Source organism: Quercus robur, chromosome 2 (genome assembly GCF_932294415.1).
Source record: "Quercus robur chromosome 2, dhQueRobu3.1, whole genome shotgun sequence".
NCBI lineage: Eukaryota > Viridiplantae > Streptophyta > Magnoliopsida > Fagales > Fagaceae > Quercus > Quercus robur.
In genome coordinates this window covers 71,773,389-71,790,387 of record NC_065535.1, presented here as the reverse complement: position 1 = coordinate 71,790,387, position 16,999 = coordinate 71,773,389, and the positions used below count along the sequence as shown (strand labels likewise).

Sequence of the window (16,999 nt, the reverse complement as noted above, 5' to 3'; positions counted from 1 at the left end):
AGATTTGCATCATATGATGTAATTTGCATATTATACATCGTTAAGTCTATATTAACAAAACAAATATATTTAAGTTTTGATCTAATGTATCTAAAAAGTTCAATAAATGTTTAATTAGTAATAAAATATCAAAATATTTATTAAAGCATATGGAACATATTTTCCAAGTTCCAAGTTTGAAATTCAAAAAAAGTTAGCATATGGAAACTAGCTAACTACAATATAAAATCCAAAAAAAAGATAAATATTAAGGTGAAGTGAACATTTAATTATTCTCATTCTAAGATTCTTATAACCATCATCTTAAATTTCTAATTATTATCATTTATTTCATCATTTATGTGGACATTACATATTTGTATACTAGAGCTACAAAAGACATTACGATATAATTTCACATTCAACTATTCAAGTTATATCACTCAGCAACAATTAAAGAGCATGTTAAAAAAAATCAATCAATCAATATACAAATACAAGCAAAATTGATAAAATTATATATAAAAAAATATTTTAGTAATATTAGAACACAAATTAGTATATTAATCAAACAAATTTAACAACATTATAGCTTAAAAGGCAGTAAAGTCAACATTAAATTCTTCATTTAGAAATGATGAAGCATTCATTCATTTTAATTACAAGTGAACTAGAAACTAGAAAACATTTGTTTAGGTTAACATAATTTTATAAAAATAAAATAAAAAGTTATACTATCACAACGTGAAAAAATAAAAACTCTTAAAGTTTCATCAAAACAAAAAATTTATCCAATAAAAAAAAAAAACCAAAATTTTTTGTTTTTGGTAGGATCGGTAGGATTGGTAGGATCTCATTCGATCCTGCGATCCTATATGATTCTACACGATTCTACGTACGATCTCAGTGCGATCTTAAACGATGTTTTGGTGAGGTGAGATCGTAAAATTGTGCAATCCTACGATTTAGATTGCGATTTTGACAACCATGATTACTATAACTTTTTGGTATAAATATGTTAATTCCTTGGGTGTTAATGTGATAATTTAATCGTTTCAATTCTCCTAACATTCTACACCAATTTATTTTCTTTCTTATTCATATCATTAGGCCCCTTTCATCTATGCCTACTTGGCACATGTAACAACACATTGCATTAAACTTTCATCTAATTTGACACTTCTTTTCTCTTAGACGTAGCTCCAACCTTAGGAATAGAATAAGTAATGAAGAAAAGCCAATTGATTCAAAATACTAGGGGTGTCAATGTTCAACCCAACCCGCGAACACGACACGAACCCGACACGTGTTTTTTTGGGTTAGGGTTTAGACCTTAATGGGTTTGGGTCATAAATGGGTCGACCCGAAAGCGACACGATAAGAAACGTGTCATAAGCGGGTCAACCCGTATAACCCACAATAGACACGTTTGATACGCCAATTTATTTGTATCAATCCGAAATGACCCACTTAACACAACTCGTTTAACTCGTATAACAAATAAATATTTATTTTATTTTAGATTTGTCAAATACTTTTTATATCCAACATATATTTTAAATTTAAATAGAAAAGTGAGTAACTACAAAAATTTACAAGGGATATAATTAGAAATTGAAACTTTACAGACTCTAGAACTACTAATACTTTTTTTTTTTTTGGGCATAGAACTTGGACAAATGAAATTGAATGAGTTTGTGGAAGATGTTATGAATTTGGACATCAGTAAAGAATTTATGGATGATAATCGTGGTTATAGTTAGGATTAGTCTACTGTTTGCTCAAATTCTTTCAATATTGATACTTAGTATTTGGCGAGTTCCAAAGATATTATATTTTTGTTGAACTATGTTGTTTTATTTTTGTTATTTTGAATTTGGGTTGAAGTGTATGTACTTCTTTTGGAGTGTAAAGAACTTATTTCTAGATAAATATTATATTTTTGTTGAATTATATTATTTTTAATATGGGTTAAAGACTTAAAGTGTATGCACTGCTTTTTGGGATGTAAAAAAAATTATTTCTAGATGGATGTTATATTTAATATTATGCAGGTTGAAATAGGTTGTGTTACATTCGTGTCAACCCAACACGACTCGTTTATTAAGCGTGTCAAATGGGTTGGGTTAGGTCAACCCGCTTTATTAACAGGTCGGGTTAGGGTTGAAGGATCATGACACGATTATTAAATGAGTCGGGTTAGGGTTGAACCATTTAGTCGAATACCCCTATCTCGACACGACACGAACCCAACACGCTAACCCGAATTGACACCCCTACAAAATACAATCTTCCACAATAAATATGAGACAAAGTAATCCTTAAAAGATAAGGAGTTAGCACAGATAATAATCTCAATATGATTAGTTGAATTGTTTTACATTAATTGTGGATGTTAAGCTTCAGGGGCTGTATGTGAAGTGTGAACTAGGAACACTTAGGTATCATTCTGAGCTCGTTACGATGAGCAGGTAAAGGTAATATGTAGAGCGAAGTTCATGGAATGGACATGACCTCTTGCTCCAAGTTAACAAACTTATTGTCAAAAGTCTTGTAACTTAATTGACATATCTTAGTGTTTCCACTTTTCAATAAAGACGCCTAAGGTTCAGATTTTTTTCCCTCCCATTGTTGTAACTATCAAATTTTTTAAAAGACAAATTTTCTATAATCAACTTATACTAATAATTGCAATTGCCAGTGCTATAAGGTGTTTAACGCAGGACATCCATCCAAGAGGTTGCTTTGGGATGCCATTGTTCTCTCTCTCTCTCTCTCTCGTGTTACTTAAACCTAATCACTCTTGTTTTAGTTAAGTGGGTGTATTAATTACTTCCTACTTCCATAGATCCAATATATAATTATACAAGTGAAATAGTGAAAGATACACCTCGTATGTGAGATATTTTGCTAAAACTTGTACAATGGGGAGTGAAGTAGCTTTTTTTTTCAAAAAATATTCAGGCCTCAAGGATGAGGTCTTCAGAGACTTGTCAAGACTATCTAATAAGTCCACCCTAGAATCCTCCTTTGTCATATTCCCAGCCACAACTTGGGACATTTGGGGCCATATGGTATGACATTTTAAGCAACACTTTTCAGTTTTTAATTAACATTATACGTATTTCTATACACTTTTTACCCACACGTATTTCCAAAAATATAAATAATTTTATTAGAACAATGTTACCAAAGCATTATATTTTAAGCATCCTTCCCAAAGCATTTTATTCAGGAGAAGTTTTTAGAGTTATTTTTCATGTTATCCTATTTTCACTTTTTCAGGTTAAACAAGAAATTTACATTGGTTTCAATCTTTGGGAAGCATGTGGTTTCCACTTGAGGCTTGGATTGGTATCTGCAATTTAATGTAGATCGTTTGTTATTTTAAGCAGAACTACACATGGAATGCAGACCTTTGAAATGGCCGAAACTATAGGATCTCTAGTCTCAAGCTAAGAAAGTAGCATTTGAAGTGAGAATGTGAGATCACAAAAGTTGGCTACTTCTTGGAACCACGTGTAAATATTCAGAAAAGATTTGATCTTCCTCACTGAAGGCTCTCAAGATTAATGGTCCATTTAGATTATGGGGGAGGGAGGAGTAATAGAGTAAAATAAAGTAGAATTGACCTAAAATTAGCTTATTTTCAGCCAACTCTACTCTACTCCTCCTCAATCCAAACGGGCCCTAACATAGGTCTGCATTTATTCATGTTGAAGAACCCATTAAAGCTATCTACACAGGCGGTTTCTGCTTCTGCTAGGAAGTAGGCCAAGTGTGTCAGGAAATTAGAAAGTTTCCATGAGAACTGATGCTATGTAGCTCAGAGAGAGGGGGCGGGTTATTTGAAGAGATGCCTACTTTGGGGCAGCATTTCCCTTCCCTACTAATTATTATTGTTTATTTATTCTTGATAAGATAAACTGAGCTTGTTATTGAATAATCTGAGATGATGCTGTTCAAGCAGATTTATGGTAGGTTCAGTCCCAACTTGGAATTAATGCTGACATGCTATACTCGTTCACTTATATAGAAGTATTGGACCATAGCAGCTGAGTTTGGTAGGAGTGCTTCCCCTGCCACAAGAGAGAGAGAGAGAGAGAGCAAGAGAGAGAGAGCCCTAAAAATCAAAGCAGTCCTTGTATTAAAGTAAGGTTTCAGATACAAATCATTAAGCAATGGTTGAACATTCATATCTAATGACATGTACCCCAGCGATAACTATTGAACTACATTTGCATTCAGGCTAGTTAAGTGAGTATTAATATGCAACTAGAAAGCGACTATCAATCTGCAAATGCAGCAGGCTTGAGTCCTGGAGAATGAAACCAACATCTGAGGTTTTAAGCATAATGCTTTAAGTTCAGTTACATTACGTTACCAGAGGCGGTTCTCAATAACAGCAGAAACAACTCCCTTCAGTGTCTCCTGTATAACAAAGTGGGATCATGAGTTATACTGTGTCATTTGTTCCAAAGAAGAGGTGAATTTATTTATTTTTATAAATAAAGAAGATGTGAATATCTTTGAATAGTACCGCAGAATGGTCCTTGAGTCCAAGAGAGATCACCAATGACCTGGAGGAGCCTGAGATGCTGAACACACAACAAGACACATTAAATTATTTGTGATTCAGGTAACAGATTCCATGGAAACAGGTATCCAGAACATACATTGCTATTATATTTGGATGCCACTTACGCTGATTGGCATTCTATTAATGCTAGTAATTCCTCTTTTAGGCTAAATGTGAGAAGATGAATACCTTGTTATTAGCATTCACATAAATGATTTTACAAAATAAATTCTCCCAAAGAAAAAAATGATTGCTAGCAAATTCTAGTTCTGAGAAGCAAGGAACAAAAAATAGCTTTAAAACTTTCGTAAATATTTTGAACTGGAAATATACCTGATGTGTTGAATTAACTGACGAGCACATGCCAGCAGCATTGGCTGCATTTGTTGAAGTGGGTTGAAATCAGTATAAGTTAAATTAACAGTTATCATACTAAGAGGCTAGAGCCCAAGCTAGCCTACCTCATCTCGTTTGCCAAATACTGCAGACACATTGAATGTTGGCTCGATTGACACCCCTTCCTCCTTCCTGGTGATGAAGAGAGATATATATCTCAGAAGCTCCTCTCAGTAGAATTATCATTTAATGGTTCCATGTGATTCTCACATCCAAGGATGAGATTACAATGTCACATTGCTATGCAATCAATCTCTCACATTTTTAAATGGTCAAACTATAGGATTTAAAAAAAAAAAAAAAAAAAAAAAAAATTCTTCCTCCTCTCAGCCCTGTGTTGAGTCTGTTGACCTTAAATTCTCTTCTTATTATCAAGTACTGGAATCAAGTTTTCCCTCATTTATTTTTTTTTTCTCTCTCTCTCTCAAGATTTTGTTTTATTAAAAAAGCCACATAACAAGATCATTCCTTCTACTCAACAAACATGAGAGAGTTTTTTGGATGTAAGTTATGCAAACCTCCCAGGTCAGCAAGCACGTACAAAAACATAGAATAACTAAATTGTGTCAACCATTCTAGGCTGACTGGAGGACAATATATGATATAATACTTCACAGAACAGAACAGGAGTAAAGAATAACAGGATTTTTATCATAAGCCACAAAGTTTCCATATGAACAAAGAATTGGACAAAGTGAGAAAGGAACTAATGTGCATAATTACAGCAATGTTGAACTGAAATATAATTTATGAAGCAACAAAGAAATCCCACTTCACAGGATTGCTCCAGTAGTTCAATGAAAAGAATATGCAGACCTGGCATGGAGTATTGTCCCCATGGCTCCTATTTGAGTTGCAATCACCTAAAAGTTTTTCAAACATTAGAAGTGCACACAAACATGAAGCCATCAACACCCCGTCCCCTATTGGAGGGTCACCAATAAAAAAAATCCAAATGAAGAGGAACTTAGAACTTACAAGAAAATGATCATCATAACTACAAAGGACTACATCTGTTTTGTTCCCCTGACAAGCAGAAACAAAATAAGCAACTGGGAAATAACACATTAGTAGCAATAGCCAAGCAAACAAAACAAGGAATGTTAAACCCAAAAGGACCATGATTTCCATCATGAAATTGATTGGGGTAGTTGAAACTAAAACAGAACCATTTAGAGATCCTGACTTACTTGTGCACACTTTGTAAGACCTATAAAATTCAATGTCCCTATGTCACCTGTCTCACATTCTTAGCAAGCCTAACCTTTGCATTCAGGTATTTCATTGAAATGAAGCCTCACTTGATTCTTTTTCTCTCATCTAATAAAAATACATAGTTATATCAACAAGAAAGAAACTAGATACCATAATATGTAGTATCATACTTCTTATATTTGAGTTAGGTCTTCAAAGTATGCAATCCACATAAATTTCAGAAAACCAAAACAAGCCAAATCAGAATTCTCCATTCAATTATGGTTAAAAATTACAAAAGCCCTTACTCCAGCTGAGAAATTATTCCAAACATTGTTTTTGTTTTTTGGTTTTTAAAGCAAACTGTAATTCCAGAATTAAAAGCCCCACAAGCCCATCTTACTGTCACTGACACCATTGACCCATTACTTCAAATCACCTAATCTTATCACTAAAGTGATATTCAGAAGCAACCCAAAGTAAATTATGAAAAATACAAAGAACCCATTATTACCAAAATCACACAGAATAAAGTATTGGGATTTTACATTGAAGCGTTGAATCAAACAGGTGATGGGCAACATGGTTTGTTTTCAGTAAGATTAGATAAAGAAATCCAATGAAAAAGCAAAAGTCGGAATCTTTTTACCTTAATATCCAATGAGAGACTCTTGTAGGTGACAGGAAAGCGCGGGACTGAGCTATCCATAAGGAACTATCTCTCTCTAGACAGAAGGAGAGAGAGAGAGAGATTTTGAGAAGAAAGACTCGGTCTTGCAAGTGAACCGGGACCAATTTCAGAAGTCTTGGGCTGAACTGGGCCACGTTGTTGAGCTATTCTGAGTAGGTTTATGGCTGCAGCCCAGCCCAGTCTCTCAAGAATCAGCCCACAAAAGTTGGCCCAGCCCAATAATTTAAGGTTGAGGTGGATCCGAAGTTATTTTATTTTATTGGGCCAAAATGCAAAAATACGCCTTGAGGTTTGAGTCAGTTGCAAAAACATTGTTTAAGGTTTCTGTTCTTCCATATAACACCTCCCTTTGGAACTAATTTTCATTAGCTTTATGGATGGAAAAATTATGTAGCAATCACGTGACCATATTAAAAATAAAAATGTATAATTACAGTAAGATTTTATTGAGACAAATTATCAAAAAAAGAAAAGAAAAGAAAGAACAATTATAAAAATTGGAGAGAATAGTCCCACTAATAAAAGAGCATAAGATAACTCTTGCATTTATGCATATGGAGATAGTCCCTCTCATAATGTGTGGATCCAAAAACTGTGAGAGATAGGGCTGACTCAACCTTTATACCACCTAAGTAATGGTCTAAGTTTCCCAAATGAAAGAAAATAGTCCTATTAATAAAAGAACCTAAGATAACTCTTGCATTCATGCGTATGTAGATAGTCCCTTTGTGGATCCAAGTACTATGAGAGATAGGATTGACTTTCTATCAAAAACTTTGTAACTCAACTAGTATCTTTTGGAGTTTTCAATGGAAACATCCAAGATTCAAATCAACTATTTAATTAAAAAAAAAATTGTAAAATTTTCAATCTTCCAAACACATGGAAGGTGGACAAACTCTTTCTTTCTCTCTATCAAAATTAAAATAAGAAATATTAGTTTTCTAGACAAATTCATTACTAAATTCCAATGTTCATTACTTAATAGCACTTAAATTGACAAATTCATTTATGAAAAACAACATTCATTATCAAAATTTAAACAAATATTATATTATTAGTATTTAAATATAATAAAATACCCTACTTAAAATCGCTGTTTTAGTCATAAAATGCATTGTGTTCACCCTGGTGAGAGAGTATATACGTGGGTCAAGATATTTAGTGTGACTCTAAGAAATGTTACATCACTTAATAACTTTTTATTAGATTAAAATTTTGAGATCATGCCATTGAATTACATGTTTTCTATGTTATTAATACATCTACCAATTTCTTTTTTCAAATTAAAAATCAATAACTATGTCATTTATCAAATTTTTATTCAGGTTTTTGTCTTTTAAAATTATAAACAAAAGACAGGTTTCTTGATCAAATAGTAAACAGTTCGATTGGTATAAAATTTTGCATGCTTTCTAAGAATATAAAGAACATGTATCCTAATGGCGGGATTTTTAAAATTTAAACTAAATAAAAAGTTATTAGGTGATGTGACACTATTTAAAGTTGCACCAAGTGCAACTTGATGCGCCAAGAACTTTAAGCTTGTACCTTAACTGGTAACTCCTGGTGTTTCCAACAAAAACATTTAGGGTTCAAATTTCTCTATCCTAAATTATCAATGTATCAAAAAGAATAAAACTTGATATGATTGATTCTCAGGTCAAACAACCTCTCAAGATTAGATTATGGTGTACACTTTTGTGTTGGACGCACTTTCACTCATAGAGGTTTAAGAAAAATCTTCTAAAATGTGTTTCCTTTATTATCGGTGATGGCAGAATACCATTCACACAAGAAGAAAATATGTGGAGAGAGGCAAAGCACTTCATGGAGAATAAAGGGACAATGGTGCTGTTTCGATAGAGATGGAGCAATTAAATAGCTAAGGAAAAGTCTAAAAAAAAAAGTAAAGAAGTTGATCACATGTAGGTAGCACAAGATGAGATGGAGTGGTGTATGTGATATAGATAAGGTCAAAGTCTATACTAAATCCCATATATTTAGATATCAAAAGAGATTCGCAATAGTTTCTAATCACAAAAAAAGAAAAAAAAAAAAAAAAGAGTTCACTCTAAACCAATGTGGGACTCACATTAAAAGTTAGTGTTTGGAGCACACTTGCAACAACAACTAGAACACCCCGAGTAGGAATGATAGTGTATTCATACACCAGCACCAAACTTAAGAACGATTGGTTCATTATCACTCCACATTTCACCAATTCACACCTAATTTCAAATCAAGAAAACCCTACCACATGTCTTGGTGTATTAACAAGGTACATACTATCCAAACTAAGAGTTATTATAGAATTACAACTAATATATATATATATATATATATATAAACTGAAGCGTAGCATTTATTGTTGCTACGTTCTAGTTGAGTCACATCAGCGTTCATGTCATTATCTTTTTTCTTTTCAATTTTCCTATAATTGTTTTTAACATTTATTTTTTTAATATTTATACTTCTCAAACCTTTCTCCCTTCCTTACCTTTTCATCTCCTTACTACTTCTCCAACATTTCTACCTCCTTACCTTTTCATCTCCCCACTAGCCTCTACATTAATATCATTCTTCCTCTTCCCCTTCATCTTCTTTTATTTTTGTCTCTTCTTATTCACACCTTCTTACTATAAACTTGTCACTATCTCTTCCATTGTATGCATAGTTTTCCCTCACAAAACAAATGTTCTCTCTCTCTCTCTCTCTCTCAACTGTTTGGTGGATTTTTTTATTTTTCTTGTATCTCTGCTTTAGGCTAATAATTTTTTATATTATTTAAAACTCTACTTTAGGTTAATGAGACTTAGTTTTTTTTTTTTTTGAATTTTTTTTTTGTTCTCTTTGATTGTTAAATTTTATCCTATTGCATTATAAAGAATTAAATATAGCATATAAAAATATAATATTATTCTATTACATAGCATAATTTGGATAATTTGGTATTTATTCTATGACACATCGTGATTTTTTATAGTGCTCAATTTAGATGTTAAACTATGAAACTTTACTAATTTTTGTTTATTTTTAATTCTTTGTGGTGAACAAAATACTTGTAATAGTTGTATTAGAAATACTCTATAATGTCATTTATTTAGAAAAAAGCAAAGGTTAGTCAAACGAAAATAATCAGATGGGTGACAAATTTTAACTTTTGTAATTTTACTTTAATTGTTATTATTATTTTATAACAATGCATATATAGAAATTGAATTCTTAGATTTTGCTAATAATTGTTTATTCTATAATATGTTTTAGGTGGATGAAATTACAATTGTTGAAAAGAAAATAACCTTAATAGATTATCAACAACAAATTATTTTTCCTAATTGGTCCAATTAATTATTGTTAAGTTTATTAATTTTCTTAGTTACGTTTTTCGGTGTTTTGGATTGTAGGTAGAAAAAATAAGGTTTGAGAAATTTTGTTTGAAACTAAAAGAATAATTTCAAAATTTTATATTCTTTTTAACGATTCACAAAATGTTATAAAAAATTGTAGGGACTAGATTTGGAGCCCAACTCCAGATTTTCTAGAATCTTGGCCCAAAAAGCCCAATACAATAAATTTATTTAGAGTATGGGTCAAAGAACTAGGTTAAAATGAGTTGAACTACGACTTGCATGAGATTTAAAGGTAAATGAACATGAAGTAAGATCTGTCACGGTCAAAAGACCTTTTTCCAAGGAGACTGGAAGTAAGATCTGTCACGGTCAAAAGACCTTTTTCCAAGGAGACTGGAACTTTTAGGATCACAAATCACCATATCAGGGTTCTTTTACATGCTCTCGATCTCTCCCTCTCCTTTTCTTCCTTTTATTCTCCGTCCCCCTTTTGTGGGAGCTTTCTTACATTATATAGGCTCTCTCTGATTATCTGGACCTTACACCTGTTGGTCACCTGGATTCATACCTGAGCATCTATCCCATCAGACACCTCTTTCAATCATTTGTGAGTTGCGGTAGCTAAAGTAGTACTGTTCAGGGGTCTTCTCCACATTAATGCGGCCAGAAAAACAGCTGTATTTTATTTAATGTGGTGGTGGCAACCTTTCCTTAGATATTTTGAGTTTTCTTCCTTTTCACGTGTTTAGGGAGTGTGCCTCAACAGTTTGAATGTATGTTTGCTCTGGATTTTCAGCGTCCAAGGAGAAGTCCCTCCTTGGACCTTCTTTCTTTGTCTCCTATGATAAGGCTTGTAACATAGATTATCTAAGTCATGTTGTCTCTTCGGACTCGCTAGTGTCCTCGGACAAGCCCAAGGCCCAACTCGTTACTTTGGGCCATAGCCCCCACAAAAACTTTTATTAAAAAATGAATATTTTCGTTAATTTGCTTTTTGAATTTCTGAGAAAAACTGTATTTTTTTCATTTTGGTACCACAAAATTTATATTTATGATTTATGATTGCTCTTATATTATATTTATGATTTTTTCTATAATAAATAAAAATATGATTATGAAATACATTATTCTTTATTAAATTAGTTTAAATTGTAAAAAAAAAAAAAAAATCATTATAAAAATAATTATCACGTACAACGTACGAGTTCACAGCAAGTTTCATTAATTTTCACAATTATTTTATATGACAAACTTTCATATGAACTCATAACTTTTTTTCATTACTCACAATTAACCACATTCTATAATGGTAAAAATTGGTCTACAATAATTGGTTGCAGCCCTAGAAAATTTTTTCCCAAATAATAAAGCCAATGTATTATTGTGCATTCTTCTTTCTGGCTTCCGCAACGAGCCCACACCCACAAAAAGTGAAAAACCGAATGGACAGTGGCAGTCCTACAAGTACTCCGACCTGAACATGATAAGTAAGTGGGTGGTCACTCATGGACTGCTGATCAATTAGGCCATTAAAGTTTTCCAACACCAGCTGCCAAAATTTTCAGAAAATTTAATGAGAGCTTAGTAGTTAGTACAATGTCCCATTGTCTAAAAGTGAAAGGACGTTAACGTCGGTCGTTCCTGTCAATTGGTTGTCATAAATTTTTGGATAAAAGTGATCAATGAAGCCATAAGGCAGCCATTTCTTACCGTTCAAGGATGTGTGTATCTATGATGCCACTTGCGATTTCAAATGTTAGAATCTTCAAAAGCTTTTGTACGCGTTTTGGGTAGGATAAAAAATGAAAATTATTTCATTATTTAGTTTATTTTTGTTATTATTTATGAGTTTTATTACATTTTTTGACATATTCATAAGTTCTATTGTAATATTTCAAGTAACTTTTACCTTTATTTATAGTATTTTCAGCAATAATTTTTTAACTTCTGCTAAATAAACGGTATCCAAACACACCATTTTCTTGAATTCTGTCCACTTCCATCCGATCACTTACTACCATAGCAGGCTTTTCACTATTGATTTTGCAATTCTTTTGTCTTTGGTTGATGTTAGTCTATGTATGTATCAAAGATTTTTTATTCATGTCCAAGTCTATCCCTATATATAGCTAAAATTTCCTTCTTCTTTTTTCCCAAGCTAATAGTGTGGTTAACCTCTTCTTGAATTTGGTTCGCTTCTATCCGATCACTTACTACCATAGCAGGCTTTTCACCATTGATTTTGCAATTCTTTTGTCTTTGGTTGATGTTAGTCTATGTATGTATCAAAGGTTTTTTTTCATGTCCAAATCTATCCCTATATATAGCTAAAATTTCCTTTTTCTTTTTTCCCAAGCTAATAGTGTGGTTAACCTCTTCTTGAATTTGGTTCACTTCTATCCGATCACTTACTACCATAGCAGGCTTTTCACTATTGATTTTGCAATTCTTTTGTCTTTGGTTGATGTTAGTCTATGTATGTATCAAAGGTTTTTTTTCATGTCCAAATCTATCCCTATATATAGCTAAAATTTCCTTTTTTTTCCCCAAGCTAATAGTGTGGTTAACCTCTGGATGAAACTCCTAGGCTTATTGAGCACGCGCGTACTGACGATGTAATCCATTTGTCTTCTGTTGTTGTTTAATGAAATTTTCAGGTTTCCCATCAAAAAGAAAAAAAGAAAAAAAAGAAGAATGAGTCTTCTAGGCTCGAATTCAATTTGCCAAGGTATGAATTTTGGGGAGTAGTGCTTTCAGTCTATTGACAATTATTATAAAAGTAGTTTTTGTAAATAACATTACAAAGACTTATGTTCCTCGAGTTGTTGATACTAGAAGGTTGATACTAGAAGCTTTGTTAGTTTTGGAAGAAGACTTAGTAGATGACTTGATTAGATGACTTGCTTAGCTCTTTTAACATGTGTCCATTGAAAAAGAGACTTGTAATAGCATGTATACGTAAAGGTTCCTTTACAAGAATAGTCTAATAATGTTTGAAAAAAGAGACACGACATAAGGACAGGACCAAACCACTTGATAGATACTTACCTTGGAGTAATTTAACCTACCTAGGGGCAGGACCAAAATTAAACATAATTAATGCCAATTTCTCAAGAAGGGGCCATTGCTATTTTGTAAGATATATAGTTCGTTTAGAGTCTTAGTGTACATTTGGATGTGGATTAAAATTATAAATTATTTTACTATTTAATTTATTTTTGCTATTATTCATAAGTCTCACTGTATTTTTTGGCACTATTTATAGGTTCCACTGTATTATTTCAACTAACTTTTATTTTTATTTATAGTCAACAATAAGTTTTCAGTTTCAATTAAATAAGCGGTATTCAAATAAACTTTTATGCTTATTTAGATAGCTTAAAGAGGTGACTTGAATGAAAAGGAAAATACAGGGGAGTTTGGCTATGGCAGCGAGAGGGGCTCCCTCTCTTAATAGATAGGTTCCCAAAAGTCATAACATGCATTGTTTATTTCTTAGGAAAAAAGGATTTTCATGATTTCAAACGTACATATGTCAATCACAAAAAAAGTTTTCGAATTTTCTCTTTTCGTATGTAGTTGAACAAACAAGCATCTGAGAGTGAATGATGGCGAAGGGCAAACTCAACTACCTGTAGAATTGGCAAAATTTTTGCCTAGACTTCTCGAGATTTTTGATGAATTTTTGCTTCTGAATGATCAATTTTTTTCTACCTAAAGCGTTTTACTAAAACATAGGTCTTTTCTAAAAAAAAAAAAAAAAAAATTCTAAAAAAATGTCTCGTTTATATCTATATTTGATAGTGACCTAGAAAACTAGTTAGAAAATATTTTCTGATATTTTTTATAGTTGGAAAAATTGATAACACTTTTTATATAACTCAAAACATGTACAACATAACATATATATTGTGTAAATCAACTATATAATCAATATAAAATAGTCCACAAAAATATAAAAATAAACCAATTTTTTCATAATTCAAAATAATCATATTCCCCTATCAAAATAGTTCAAGATGCCAAATAGATCAAACAGGCGCATCAAACTATATAATCTTATAATAAGATAACCTACCTTCATTATAATAAGAAGAGTTTATAAACATAAACTGCTTGAGTTTTATCTCACTTCTTTACACAAAAGGCTGTACCCAGTGCACAAAAATCCATTTTTGTTTGGTTATGCTGATTCCTAGAGTGAAATCTAAGATCTATCACTTTTGGTGGAAGGTACTTATTATCATACTAAGGCTTGACCACTTTCTCACCTCTTCACATATTTAATAATAATAAAAAAAACTAAATTACAAATTATTCTCTAATTTTGAAATGTTTTCAGTTTAGTTCTTTTAAGTTTTATTTCGTTTTTATATTTTTTGTATTTCAATATTATGTCTTCCTTTTGGTTCTACCTAATGTAGATATTCCATCAACCTCCATATCGTCAAGTCCACACAAATTTCATTTTGGAAAATGAAAAATACTCCCCTAAGGATTGATGTGATTGGTGAATAGGAGAGCACAACTTGAAGTCTGTATAGGCTCAACCAACAAAGAGAGTGCCCTTAGCTCGTTTGGATTGAGGGAGAGGGAGAGGGAGATAGAGTAGAGTAAAGTAGACTAGAGTATATTTAGGCCAAGATTAGTCAATTTTCAGTCAACTCTACTCTACTCCTCTCTTTCCCTTCTCCATCCAAACGGGCCGGTAGTTAATGGCCCTTAGGACCACAATAGTTGGGTGCTTTAGAGATGATGTGTCCATAGACCTATGGGTATCAATTGGTATAAACAATCTTCCTAGAGGGGAGTGTTATCATCCCCTTTCTCTAACATTAACATTTATTATGCCTCATCAATTATCAATTACATTAAGTGTTTATTTGGGAACAGCTTATTTAGTTGAAACTGAAAATTTTTTGCTGAAAAGATTGTAGGTAAAGCTAAAATGTAGCTGAAATAATACAATGGGACACATGAATAATACCAAAAATAAGCTAAATAGTAAAAAAAGCTGGCTTTTCAAGCCAATGCCAAATGTACACTAACTATGATTAGACTTGTTCATTTCACTGTAATTTTGACACACGTCTCCTTAGCTAACCTGAGGGGGATAACCTAGTAGCGACATGCCTAACAATTGGTTTTGGGAGAAATACCCACCAAACTCACCTCTTCCATGTCCTACAAAAAAACTCATCACCCCCACACCATATGCACATTAAGAATCATTATTACTCTTCAATATTTCATTCCTAAAAATCTTAACATACTAACTAAGCATTCAGTTCGTGTATAATAAAAAAAGATGTAGAATTTATATAATTTTGCCTAAAAATGACTCACATTAGTCTATGTATAATTGTGTAAATTTACAAGTTTACTATAATAACCATGTAAATTTAAACTAGTGTTATTCATTTTGCATTTTGTATTTAGTTATTTATTATTTTTTACGTATCTTGAGGATGAAGGAAGTGAGTGGATGGTGGTTGTTGCGTAAAGAAAGAGAAATGATAAAAGAAAAATCAATATTTTAATGAAATGTAATGTAAAATAGATAATCTGACGTGAAGTGTTCTAAAAAGTGAGTATGTAAAATAAGAAAAAAAAAATTTTATACTAAAATAGACAAATTTTGCATGAGCTTATGCGAATACTCTTAGCCATCAAAGTCGATGTTCTTGACTTCTCCTAGTGATTGGTCTTGGAAGAATCAAGGATTCACGTTCTAATTGGTACAGTATCAGCTCGGTTACGCAAGCCCATACGAGCACAGATTAGTTACATTCCTTGTTGCAGTTCCACCCCTTTCGATCTATCCATCCCACAAGAGGGAATCTTTGTGCTACGATTCTCCTCTAATGTGCTTAGCCAAAAAAAAAAAACAAGCAAGAACGTAGTGTAGGGTACCCTTTTGTTTTCTTGCCAAATGTGTACATATGTGCCCTTAATTTTGTTTGAAAATTTGTCCAGAGCAACTATTCTCAGGAAAATAACATGAATTAGTTTGCGTTTAGTACTCAAAACATTAATTAGAGTCAATCATTTTCTTAAAAAGCTTACGTCCTTGAACCAATACTATTACAATTTGTTTGGCATCAATTTTAACTTTTAACTTTTAGTTTTTCTATACAGCTTTTTAGCATATTTTCAACAAAATGTTTTCAGTAAAAACTGGATAAGTTGTTCTCAAATAGACACTAACTCTTTTGGCTAATCCTATAGGGATATATTTTAATGTTGCTATATATTTTTTTGGGTGAGGTTTGGGTCCAGTGCAACTGGACACTGGACCCGTTGAGATAATAATATGTGTTCACTTTTAAATACATGCCACCATCTTAATAGTCCAATACACTACATGCATTGGACCTAAACCTCACCCTATTTTTTTTCAAATTCCAATCCATGAAAGTCATTTAGAGTAAATTGATTAAAACTTGTGTATTAATTTGCTTAAGTATAATTGATGACAACATAGATTTGGATTATTTTCACTCTCTTTTGTAGTTCTTGGACCCAAAGAAGTTAAATTCCGTGACCTATTGGAATTTGGCAAGCTTTTACTGACATGGCAATGCCCAAAAACCCAAGCATTCTATTTTTAGATAAGTAATAATTATCACCGTGAAGAAAATAGCAATATGGGGAAATCAATTCCCATGACACCAACTTTCCCTGAGCTTGTACTTACGGGTAGTTGGCGAAGAGAAAAGAGTAGATATCTCGTGCATACCGGTCACTCAAACACGTGACCGACACGAATTTTCTCTACTTACCGACTAAGACATTAATTTTCTCTCC

At 32.4% G+C, this 16,999-nt stretch overlaps 1 protein-coding gene across 3 annotated transcripts; it reads right to left on the bottom strand.

Moving 5' to 3' along the window:
- Positions 1-4,103: 4,103 nt before the first annotated feature.
- On the bottom strand, positions 4,104-6,957 carry LOC126714868 (uncharacterized). 3 transcript variants are annotated; one of them, XM_050415265.1, is made up of 7 exons: positions 6,798-6,955; positions 5,933-5,980; positions 5,771-5,817; positions 5,020-5,086; positions 4,892-4,935; positions 4,520-4,577; positions 4,104-4,410 (listed from the first exon to the last, which is right to left on the bottom strand). In XM_050415265.1, the coding sequence occupies exons 1-7, from the start codon at positions 6,855-6,857 to the stop codon at positions 4,360-4,362; spliced, it is 375 nt and encodes a 124-aa protein (XP_050271222.1). In that variant the 5' UTR covers positions 6,858-6,955; the 3' UTR covers positions 4,104-4,359. The 3 variants fall into 3 exon arrangements, with proteins under 3 accessions (XP_050271222.1, XP_050271223.1, XP_050271224.1); XM_050415266.1 differs by lacking the exon at positions 6,798-6,955 and adding an exon at positions 6,697-6,749; XM_050415267.1 differs by lacking the exon at positions 4,892-4,935 and having other exon boundaries at positions 6,798-6,957.
- Positions 6,958-16,999: the final 10,042 nt, after the last annotated feature.